Genomic DNA, 12652 nt, shown 5'->3' on the forward strand with positions numbered 1-12652 from the left:
CAAAATTTGTCGTTTGGAATATTTAAATTTATTGTGATCTAGGATAACGGAAGAAGTCTAGTGGAACAACTAAGTTAACATACATTTCTAAGTAAATCAGAATATTGATGTTAAGATTATGTAATCAATAGGAAACACAAAATCCTAGGAGTTTTTGCAAGATTTAGGAAATTAAATTGTAATATGAGACCTCAAGATTTTTTATGACAATGAAAAAGACGAAGGAGTAGATTTGCTCACAATTTTTAACTGCATTTGATCATTTGGATAAATCTATGTTTCTTAGGTTCAATTCAAGGAAGATACTCGCCACATCAGAAAACTCTCCTTTCTACGTTATGTTTTATTTTTCAAAAATTACAATTTTTATAATGTTAAATTTTAAAGCACTCAACCCTTCAAATTAAACCTAGTATTAGTAGACCAGAAGTTCACCTCAATAAAAAATTAACTCTTATGTGGGATCGATACACAAACTCTTCAATCCACATATTACATACATACCACATAAATGTTTTAAATATATATATATAGAATGAAGTAGATTTGTCCGTCATTCCTTGCATTGTTGCCTGGTTCTTATGGATGTCCAGAAATTAAGTAAAATATGAGAATAAGTAGTCATTGGTAAACCGTGTGGTCACAAATTGCATTTCTTACATTGATAAACTAATTCAGCGTCATAAGTTCCCCAACAATTGCTTGAATTGGGTAGTCATTTCTAAAGATAAACTGATAACCCCTCCCTAATTTATTGGGCTCCTCCTTCTAACTAGTTAAAGGTGAACATTGATGGCAGCTTTTCCAACGGTGACGGTGGTTTTGGTGGAGTGTTCAGGAACTCAAATGGTAAGTGCCTTCTACATTTCCACTCTCCAACTATGGTTGTGGATGCATTGGAAGCTGAAATGATTGTCATCTTCTGGGCCATCTACATTGCTCATAGATGTAAGGTAGTTGTAATTTACATATCTAACATTTAAACTTTCCCGGTACATCCAAAAATGGAAGAGCAAGATCCTATCTTATCTCCTCCAAGAAGGTTGTAGTTCTTATAAATTTACATATCTAACATTTAAACTTTCACAATTACTTGCATAAAACTCAAATTATTGACATCACATCAAAATATCACTATCACTAACTTTTTAAATGTGAAATTTACATTTTCATGCATGTGTATGTATGCAACAATTGAAGTTTAGTTCTTATAAGGTAAATACATAAAAATTGGGTTGAATGTAATGTAAATATTAAAATTTAGTTCTTAGATACGCACATCTATAAGAATTGTGTGGTATGTACCTAATTTCCCCATTTACGTACATAAATGTACATATCTAAGCCTAAACTTCCATGCATACACACATAAAATCTATAACAAAATAAAGCCTATTATTCAATACATAAATCTAAAACTAAATAATATCATGAAACTAAATAACGTAAACCTAAATATAACCAAAAGTTAACAAATGCTTAAATAAAGCCAAAATCTATCTAATGTTTAAGCTAAACTAACATAACATAAACTTTAAAAAAACTTAAACCTAAACATAACCTAAATCTAACTAATGAAAAAGCTAAATATAACAAAATGTTTAAAATAGTATAGGAAAACATAGCCAAAAGCAACTAATGCCTAAGCTAAACAACATTTAAAGCTTAAACAAGCTAATCCTATAGTGTAAGATCAACAAAACATAAACACATTTTAACTCAATATCAACATATTGTAGACATTTACTAAATAAAATGAAATCCGCATATCCCGAGTTTTAATAAAAGAAATTTCAAATAAATGTTTCGACTACATGGAAAATGAGTCTTACCTTAAATTTACTCATGAAAAAGAGAAATTTGTTCTCCTAAGTGTGAGAATAGTGTGGAATAGAGTGGAGAGAGCGTCAGTCGAGGGGGATAGAACGAGAGTGTAACAGAATAAATGAGGGATTCAGACATCAATTTAGGTACAAAATAGAATTCTAGCATATAAATGACATTTTAATCTACCTCAAAAATTTTCAACTGAAATTCAATCGATGCTTCAGTCAGACAAAAGTGAAACATGAGCCAACTGAAAACTCGTAGATTACTCGGCCAAAAAATTCATGTTTGAAATTGAGTTGCTTTTGTCGTCGCATATAAATAACATAATGTTTCCACCGATTTAAATTATCTTTCCTGTAATATTGAGATCATATCTACTCTATAATGGTGATGATGAAGATTAATAAGTGCAAGTTTTTTAAGACCTCCCTCAGAAGAGAAGAAATATGTTGACATCCTGGCTAATTAGGCACCTCGATAGCTCAGCTCAAAAGAGAATTATTGAATAAAAGTATTGAGGAAGATAACATGTAGGAGATTTACACTTCCCCTTGATGGATGGATCAAATAATGCATTCTCTCATGAAAGTTACTTATGAATAGTATACCAAGACAAGGTGTTTAAAGTTCAAGGTTGCTCAATAGGTTGAAGGACTTAGTCATACAAAGTCATATTCATGTTCATGCATACCTAAGATGCATCCAGAGATGTAGTGCACATTTTATAGCAGTAGGTACACTCTGGAGAATATGATAGATACTCAAAAGTTAGAACCTCAACTTTAAAAATATCAATTAGGCCAAATTTTGGCAAAATAAACTGAAAGGTTCAAAAAAAGCATGATCCAACCTCAACACAATAAGCAACATGTGGTCATTCTCATTGAGATTTCATGGTGCAATAAACCCTATAACCGATAAATCTTGGGCTAGGAAATGAAATAGTTTGGATTGATGTGTAAATTATTGTGATGTATCCAAGGTCAATCGTCTATTAAACTGACCTCTCTAAGTCAATCTACAATGTGGCCAGGCACTGTTACAACTCTGATTTGTGGTAAAAATAAATAAATTATCAAAATACATCTGTATCAAGGTGAACTCATTGACCTTTGACAACGAAAGCACTCATTTAAATATTAAAAAGCCATCACATATATAGAGAAAAGTGGAAAATTGGCAATAATAGGTTACAATTTGGTAGAAATAGATATTCTGGTAACTTGAGCTTAGCCAGTCAAGAATCTTTTCCATGAAAGCCATGGCAGGAAGCCACCTGCAAGCAAAAAAGAGAACATGCAAAATTTTATAGAAATTAGATTGTTTTTCATAGGACCGCAAAATCAATTGCTCCAGTTCAGCGCATTGGATGAGTTAACCATCTATAGTTATCAATTGGAAAATCAAACAGATCGAACTTTAAATCTAAGGCAAAAAAAAACTCCTAGCTACATGTAGGTGGGCTTTGTTCAGTTAATTTAGTTCATCACAAAAAGAACTGAAACCAAATGTCATATACCAAAATGCAAGAATCTAGAAGATTATCAAACTTCCTGCATGTGTTTGGTTTAGTCTCTTATTTTTAACTTGTTGATGCATAAGATTTCAACCATTTGATCGAGAAAATTGACAAAAATTAAGTTGGATTTTATTTGGTTATAATGGACTTTTTCAATAAAGATTTTCAAAAAAATAACTTAGCTAGGGGTTTTGGTTAAATTTTACTAAATAAAATTAACCAAATTAGAATATGAATGCCCACAATGAAGCATTAATGAGCTTATAGATGGAAAAGTTTTTGGGGAAACATGACCGAGACAGAGAGAGAGAGAGAGAGAGAGAGAGAGAGAGAGAGAGAGAGAGAGAGAGAGAGAGAGAGAGAGAGAGAGAGAGAGAGAGAGAGGGACAGAGAGAGAGAGAGAACAATAATGTAAGTGAAGATAGCAAGATGACTAAAAACACTCAAAATGAATGACCAAAGTTTACAATTTAACGATATTACTTTGCATACATCCATATGACAACAAAATTAATATGCTCAACAATTATAGAGAAGTGTGCATCAAATTTTTTCAAACAATCCTTTATATTTATGGAGAATAATGGATAACTAAACAAAAAAATAATAAATTTCGAGGAAAAGATATCAAATAGCCATAATAAATTAATGAACCTTTGATTATCTAAATCATAATATTTTTGAATTGTACTCGTAGGGTAAAAAATGGGCTTTACAAATTAACATCTTCCCTCTTGGAGACAACTTTTAATATAATAACTAGTAAAATTAACTTTACGTGACATCTCTCAATCCTTAATGGTGGTTAACTCAGGCTTTAGAAAATTTGATGGTGTTTGTAGTGAATGTTTTGGTAAACAATGAATTGGGTTCTAAAACCCTTTATTATTATTTTTTCATCAATAAGATACTCTCATCTAACAGACCATCAAATAATTGATATTTAAGCTAATTATAATTTGTCCTCGAACAAAATGTTATATTATTAACAAGAAGTGTAACACTAACAATCATAGACAAAAATCATTTTCATCCTTTTCTTTCTCAAATTCCTTCAAGAAAGTTTTTGCATTTTTTTTTCCTTTTACCACCCTCATTAATGACAACATATTTTATTTTTATATTTGATAAGGAAAGTATTTTTTGATAATTATGACACCTAAGTCATAAGGTTTCTACCCAAACTATAAATAAATTCAATTGTACTTCATCAAGTACCCTAATAATCATCAAGATCAACATTAATAAAACCTTCTAGCAGTATGTTTCATTTCCGAAATGCCAATCATCTCGCTAACATATACTTCGGCAGTAGCATTTTATCCATATATAATAGCAAGTTGATACAAAACTTACAAACTCTTTTTCAATAGCAACAATGATCTACATCTTAAATGGTAAAGGCAATCTAATGCATGAAACAATCAATTTTCTGATAACACTAATAAGGAGCATGTTACAAATTATATAAGCATTTGTTCCATTTGCAAATAAAACCTTTATTCCAAGGGCATTGAGCAATTAATTTGCATCATATAAATGTCCACCTCCATAACACCATGAACAAATGTTAGCTTGGCAAATAATGGCCTAACGTAGAAAATTTCTATCGTTACTATACCAAAAACCAATCTAACAGTAGCAAGTAAAAATGTGATAAGAAATCTTATTGAAATTTTTACCCTTTTTTCAAAACTATTTTTCGTAACAAGTCTTGATTTGTATCTTTTACGATTATTCTTTTCCTCTTAACCTTAAAAATTCATTTGTCCCATAGCGTCCTCTTGTCCAATGGTATCATAGAATTTACCATTTTGTCTTGCAAAATCCCACTTGTTAGAACCTTTCAAATGACTGTTGATTTAAAAAACTCAAGTAATTAATATTAATAAGCAATAAATAATATAAGAAGAGCATCTTTAAGTTCACTTAAATATTTCTTTAAGATATTGTTACGAGGGTGTCTAGTCTAAGAGCAAATTTGTCTTTTGTACGCCTAAGGGCAATTTAGCATTTTATTATTAATATTATTGGGTATAAATTTGTTTGGTATGTTTAGGGTTAGGTTTATGCATGAGATTGCATTGTGAGTCTTATGATTAAGTTTTCAGGGAGATTTCCTAGCTCTAGAAGTGCATGAATTAGGAGAGATGGTCAATCTCTTGTGCTTATCTTTTGTATTTGTGCGAGTAATTTGAATTTTTGAAGAAATTTTGATTTGCCTTAATTTCAGTAAAAAAAAAATGAATGTCAAACCTTAATAAATTGATATCAGAGCCACCATTTTGGAAGGTCACAACTCTTCCTGACGTTCGATCAATCAGAGAAGGAGAGAAGGGATCGAGCGACCGAACTTGCTATCGGGCGAGGATTTCACCGTACCGAGCCAGAGCTGCATCGCTAAGGGGCGTGCGGAAAACGTCGTGAGTTGCATTCTCGGTAAAGCGCAACCGCGATGGCTTACGCGAAGACACCGCATGACAGACGCAGAGCCAGCTTTCTCCTCCCGCTCCATCCCAGAGTAGGGCCGTGATTTTAGCGCAAGGAAAGCGGCGACGAGATCGCATCGAGGACGGGCGAGGATTTCGCTGGATTCCCTGCTCCTCCTGTCGCTGAATCACAGCGTGGATCTCCTGCTTCTTCTGCCGTTTTACAAAGGCTTCTTCTACCGCATTCCTTCTGCGGCTGGTCTGTTGGAAGGATTCTTTACCGCATTCCTTGCAGCGTGGTTCCTACAGGAAGGGTTCCTTCTCGTTTCTTCCAAAAAGGTTTCTGGCTGTTATCCATGCAGCGTGATATCCTCCTTGGTTCCTGCAGGAAGGTGTAGAGTACCTTGCCGGTTTTTTTTTCCCCAAAGCATATCCTTAGACTAGTAATTGGAGGAAAAGTAGATCGATAGTCAAATCAAATCTATGGAGAATCGGCTGAATGATCGGTTCGAAAGCATGAGGAAAATTTAAGAGATACTAAAGAGATTCCTTGAGGTGCAATCCAAGAACCCTACCATAGTTCAATTTGCAATTTTTAAATAAAGGTTGACTGGAGAATCCATGGCAAGATCGAAAGGAGAAGATATCAAATGTCACGAACCTCTTCTCAAGGCTCTGGTTAGGGGAAGATTAGAGATTTCTTATGGTGGCGATTAGGTCAAAACATGCCAGAGATTTGGACGAGCACGAAGAAGAAGGGAGAGAAGCAGTGAGAGGAGATGGCTACGGTCAAAAATAGGAGTTGTGCTCTATATACATGAATGGAAACAACAGAGGAAGAGGAAATTGGGATAGAGAAGTTAAAGTTAGGAAGTTGAAGGTGTCGATCTTCGAAGGGGGAAGACGCACATGGGTGAGAATACCAAACAGAGCAATACATCGCGGTGAATGGGTTAAACTAGGAGAAGAAACTCTTGGCAATAGGATTGTGTTTGGAGGGGAAAACCTTAGCATAGTTTCAGTGGAGGGAAGCTAAATACCCGATTCGTTCATAGGATGAATTTAAGGATTGTTTGTTGGAAAATTTTCGACTCATACAGGAAAGAGACCTACACAAGCAATTCTATGTCTTGACTTAAGAGGGGACGATTATAGAATATAAAGCGAGATTTGAACTATTGTCAAGATGACTATGAGGGGTTTCTGAAGTAGGACTGAAGGGAAATTTCATAAAAGGCTTAAATCCCGACATACAAGCAACACTCTGACTACTAAGACTATGGGAATTGTGGGAGATAATGGAGCTAGCCCATATGGTGAAAGATAAGAACCACATGATGAAATTTAACAGGAACAACACAGATGGAGTGTCGTACAGAACGGTCGCAACCATGTCAATGCCAAAGGTCCAAACTCTGGAAGTCCGGAGGGAGGCTGCACAGGCCACGAATAATGGACCAGACTGGGAGAAACACTTAAGCGCCTCACAAAGATAGGGATTCAGAAGAAATGAGCCAAGGGGTTATGTTTTTGGTGTGATGAGAAGTGGTTATGTTTTTGGTGTGATGAGAAGTTTATTCCAGGACGCCGTTGCAAGGATCGAAGATTACAAATTCTCATAGTGCAGGACGAGGAAGCAGAAAATGAAGAAATAGAGAGAGTGGTAGGGGAGTAGGAATACTTCTAATTTGTCTCACCTTGAGGACAAGGTGTCTTTTGAGAGGGAGAGTATTGTTACGAGGGCGCCAAGCCTAAGGGCAAATTTATTTTTTATTTGCTTAAGGGCAAATTTGTTTTTTGTATGACTAAAGACAATTTAGGGCTCGTTTGAGGTAGCTTAAAATAGCTGGCGGTGTTGTGAAAACTCCCCCGTATTATTTATTTTTCACGTTTATAGCACATTTTTAAAATTGCGATTTTGAATTTGCGAATAACGACGCCTGCAGGATGAACCCCGCTGACCACCTTCCTTCGTTGTGTATTACTCCCGAATTACTCCGTTGCCCTCACCATAAGGAATCGCAATCGAGCTCTGCCTTAGCCGCTCCCTACCGCTCCCTTCTTCTTCCGCATTCCTTCTCTTCCACGTAAAGGCCGCGTTTCTTCGTTCGCAATCGAGCTCTGCCCTAGCCGCTCATTGCTTCTTCGACATTCCTTCTCTTCCAAGTAAAAATTCATCTCCTTTTTTTTTCATTTCTTATGCTGCACTAATGGGGAATCCATTCGATTTTTTATATGCCCACTCCTCCGGTCGAACCATTTCTTCGGCTGCACTACACCTGTTATTTTTTTTTTCCTTCTGGTACGTCCACTCCTCCGCTCCTCGTTCCTCAGTAGTATTTTAAGATGCGTTGAATGTATTGAGCCATCTTATTGTTAGTTTGCCTTAGTTGAAGATTAGATTGAGTGGCTTTGAGTCGATCTTAAACCTGGATTTGATTGACTTAAGATGGGTTTGCTACTCTAACCCTATGCTAGGAGAAGAATGCCAATGCACTTTGTTGGCCAATGACACCAGTTACAAAATGCTCTCTCTCCCACTTCTACCAAAACAGTGGAAAAGCAATAGATATTCCAGTCGATTCCCGCATAATTGATTGTACAAACTTCAATTGAACAAACTTTTATGGATACGATTTATGAACAAATGATTGTAAGAGTTGAAATTGTTTAGTCTATTAAACTTAAGGTTGTCGAAACGAATAGAGAATATTTTTGTTCTTATATTGGTTGATTAGGAATTCAATTTTTGAACGAAGGAGAATGGGCATTTTCTTACAAAGGAGAATGGGCATTATGTGGTAATTATGTAAATGCCCGTAATTTTAAAAGATTTGTAATTTTTTCTTGTGCTTATCATAGATAATAGAATTTTGATTAGTCGTATATACAAAAACTTCTGCGTTTGCCATGTTTCCTGACAAATAGAATGATAGAATGTTTTACATTTTTACCTGCTAGAATTTGTTTTAACAGGTTATGTAAAACTTTCGGCTATATGCATGATTTCATTATGAAGAAATTGTGAATCTTCTGATAGCATTCATATGTAATTGTTACAGTTTGGTGCAAACAACAACACTGCGCAGTGCCAGAATGGTCATTTATCCAGAAAAAGCGCAAATCAGTTATTTCCCAAAGGCACAAACCAAACAGCTAAATAGCTTCCAGATCAAGGGCAGAATGATTATTTATCCAGGGATAGCTACGGTTTCACTGTTTTTCAAACGCACAAATCAAACAGTCAACCAGTTTATCAGGATAAGCTGGATAAGCTGCAGCTGCCCCAAACAGACCCATAGTCTGTTATTATTATTATTGTTGGGTATAAATATGCTTGTTATGTCTAAGGTTAGGTTTATACATGAGATTGAGTTGTAACCCTTAGAGTTCGATTTTGGGAGAGAATTCCTACCTCTCAAATTGAAGGAATTAGGAGAAATTGCCTATCTCTCGAATTGTAGGTGTTTATCATTTGTATTTGTCTGAGTTATTTGATTTATTGAAGAAATATTGGTTTGCCCTAACTTTTGTGAAAAATTCGTGTTGATTTATCCGTCAAATTGTAATAGACATCCTCAACTCTATGATAATTAAGCTTGAATTTGCTTTTGACTAAATATTTTGTGGAGTCATCAAACTACTTTCTTGCACAATCTTCATAATCACCTCAAGCTAAACATGTTGACTTATGGAAGCATGCTTCTTAGTATTGATAAAGTGTTTATATATAGAAATTTCTTTGAAAATAACATTTCTACTTGTAATGATCTTTGGATATTAATTATCCCAAAATATATAGCCAAAATCAACAACTCCTATCCAGTAAGATAACATTATAACTTTAGAGTCTAACTTATTTATAACATTTCTACTTCTAATGATCTTTGGATATTAATTATCCCAAAATCAATAGTCAAAATCGACACCTCTTATCCAAGGAAATAACACTTTATAAATTTGGGGTCTAACTTATTTATGCTCAAACACACATAAGAAAGATAATAAAAAAACTTTACATAAAAAGCCCCATCTCAGCAATACAATTTTTTTCAGTAGTTTATAGCGGAAAAGAATCGAGGAAGTAAAAAAAGCAATGGTGTTCATAGGATTCACCTAAAACTTTATGGATAATCTTACATATAATGCCATGTTTGTAGCTCTTTGATTTAGAGTTTTGTTTATACGCTCGACAATTAAGTAATATTATGATATTCATTGAGTTATCATCATTATAGTATTCCATTGGTTGAGCAAAATTTCTCAAACTCGTTGTTATAATCTTTGTATCTAACCTTAGGTACTTTGATTCGACTACACTCATTCTCCCTGGTACTTTTCCTTTTTTTTAATATGGTAAGCACATTAGATTTCTAAAAAAAAAACCATATTATTTTGGTGGATTCATTTATAAAGTTGATCAAGTAAAATGAGCCATCAAGGGATGCCATTAAGGATGATCCCAAAACATTGGTGTGTGCATGATAAACTTCTGAGACTTGGGTTCATTCATAGTCTTTGAAAAATAAATATCTGACAAAACTCAGAAAAGATATTATTCACAAAAATTAGAATGTAAAGCTTACAAATTTGAAAACTTACGTTTTAAATGGAGAACTTTTAGCCCTTCTTATTCATATGTCCCAGTCTTTGAAAAAATGTGTACGAATCAAAATATAATTTAATTGTTGCTCTCATTATTTTGATATTTGAAGTCATTAATAATGTCAACATTTATTGCCAAGTGCTATCACTGTAGCTTGTTTATTTACGTCCAAGCGAAAGTTTTGAATGTTGAATTATATCCTTCATCAAGTTATCCAACTCATACCAGGTTCGCTTTAACCTAAGAATATGCCTCACTTTATAAAGCTGCCACAGTCCCATTGGCCATTTTGATTTGAACATCAATAATACCTTAGTACATTAGCGCAGATCATCAGTAATATAAAACTTCCCATAAATTCATGCAGAATAATTAGATATGATCACTTGAATGTGAAGTAGAGTGAAAAGAATGCATTTGACTCCAGAATCAAGGATTTCATGGGACTATCAACACTGAGATTGATACATCATTAATCTCTTTTGTGGTAGCATTCATAGAGTATTCCCTCTGATTTAATTTTTTTTCCATCTTTCATCAGTGGAAAATCCTTTTTCATATATCTGGTGATGTAACATAGTCAGCATGCATAGTTGTGACCCTTTGAATTAACTTCTTTGATTGTTATATTTGCTTCTTCTTTAAGATTTAAATCTTCCTCAATTATACCTTTTTTTTCGATCTTCCTCCACTTTCAACATTCAAAGCATAAGATGAAAATTCACCTAATTCTTTTCTCCAAATGTCCACGCTGTCAAGAATGTTATTGAGTTTCAGTTTCTCCAAGAGAATTATGCAAAAGTTTCGTTTGGCATAAGTAATCCTTCATCTGTATCTTTTAGTACCCAATACTTAACCCCATCAAATCTACTGGTCATCACTTTTCCTTGATAACTATTACTCCTGATTCTCTCCTAGAATATCACAATTGGCTCAAACACCGACAGTTAAGAAAATTGGATGCTAGGCATAGAAAAAATAGCGATGAAATTAAAATGTTAAAAAAAATCAAGCAAAAGACACATGCATTATTCGGTGAGATTATGTAGCTTACATTCATTGCCACATAGAGATATTTCATTATTATTGAAAAGGGTTAAGAATTCTTGCACAATCCTTTATATTTTGAGAGAATGATGAAATATTAAATAGCAATGTAAAAGAATTTAAGGAGGAGATGCTAAAGAACATTTGCTCTCTCTCTCTCTCTCTCTCTCTCTTTGCATTGCTCTTTTTCATCAAATACACCTAGCCATATCTTTCTTCCCATTACAAAACAATAAAAAGAAAGTAAATAAATAAAACAAAAATTCAATAATAGGCCTCTTATAGTTCCCCTAACTAAAGAATAATAAGATGTTAAAAAATAATATCAAATTTGATTGAATTTTGTTTAAAAATAAGCAACGATAAAACATTTCTAACAAAACATTGAAGCTCTAATCATCTAAACCGCTAATTTTAAGTTTGCACTTTATCTTGTAAAAAGAAAACAAAGAAAAGGAATCTTCTATATTTTGGAATAATGACAGAAGGCTAACTAACAAAGTAAAAAAAAAATTTGAAGGAGAAGATGCTAAAGCACTTTGAGTAATTCTCTTTTATCTCTTAACTCTATGTAATTTTCACTATTAAAAATAGAATTTTCTAACGCAATTGATCATTCCTTCGATACAACAGCACTTGTCTACAAAATCACCATGTTTACACTAATACTGTCCTACTTGCACAAAAATCACTGCACTTGCACCACATGTTACTTCTCAATCAAATTAAAATAACCAAGTGATTGTCCTCTCCTTCTCTCTCATATTCTCTTCTTTTCTTCCCAACTATCACTATATGTCTCTTTCCATGTTTCTTATCTTTTTTTTTTCCCCTCAAATGTACTTAACCATCTCCTTCCTCCCATGGCATAAATATTAAAAATTCAATATAATAGGCCCTTTTTAAGTCCTCAATTTAAAAATCTTGAGGTGAAAAATAATATCAAGGATCAAATTTGTTTAAATTTAAATTGCAATAACAATTTTGTAACAAAATTTTGAATCGTTAGAAATCCAAACCGCACATTTTTAGTCTAAATGACTTTAACTTGTGAAGAGAAAACAAATTAAGAACATCCTTTATATTTTAGGAGAATTGTAAGAGACTAAGTAATAATATAAAAAACATAAAGGAGAAGACACCAAAGAAATTTGAGTAATTTTTATTGTTCATAAAAATAGAATTTTCCAACACAATTTTAGATGTCCTTCATACTACCTC

The 12652-nt window shown here is 33.6% G+C and overlaps 1 protein-coding gene across 1 annotated transcript in view; it reads right to left on the bottom strand.

The window, feature by feature from the left end:
- Positions 1-2766: 2766 nt before the first annotated feature.
- The window catches only part of LOC110028240, a 34456-nt gene continuing 24570 nt past the window's right edge, over positions 2767-12652 (bottom strand). Inside the window, exon 4 of the mRNA XM_020730003.1 lies at positions 2767-3106. Coding sequence (XP_020585662.1) covers positions 3060-3106 — 47 coding nt within the window. The 3' untranslated portion in view covers positions 2767-3059. The remainder of the gene's footprint in view (positions 3107-12652) is intronic.

This window comes from Phalaenopsis equestris, unplaced genomic scaffold (assembly GCF_001263595.1).
Source record: "Phalaenopsis equestris unplaced genomic scaffold, ASM126359v1 Scaffold000505, whole genome shotgun sequence".
NCBI classification, from domain to species: Eukaryota; Viridiplantae; Streptophyta; class Magnoliopsida; order Asparagales; family Orchidaceae; genus Phalaenopsis; species Phalaenopsis equestris.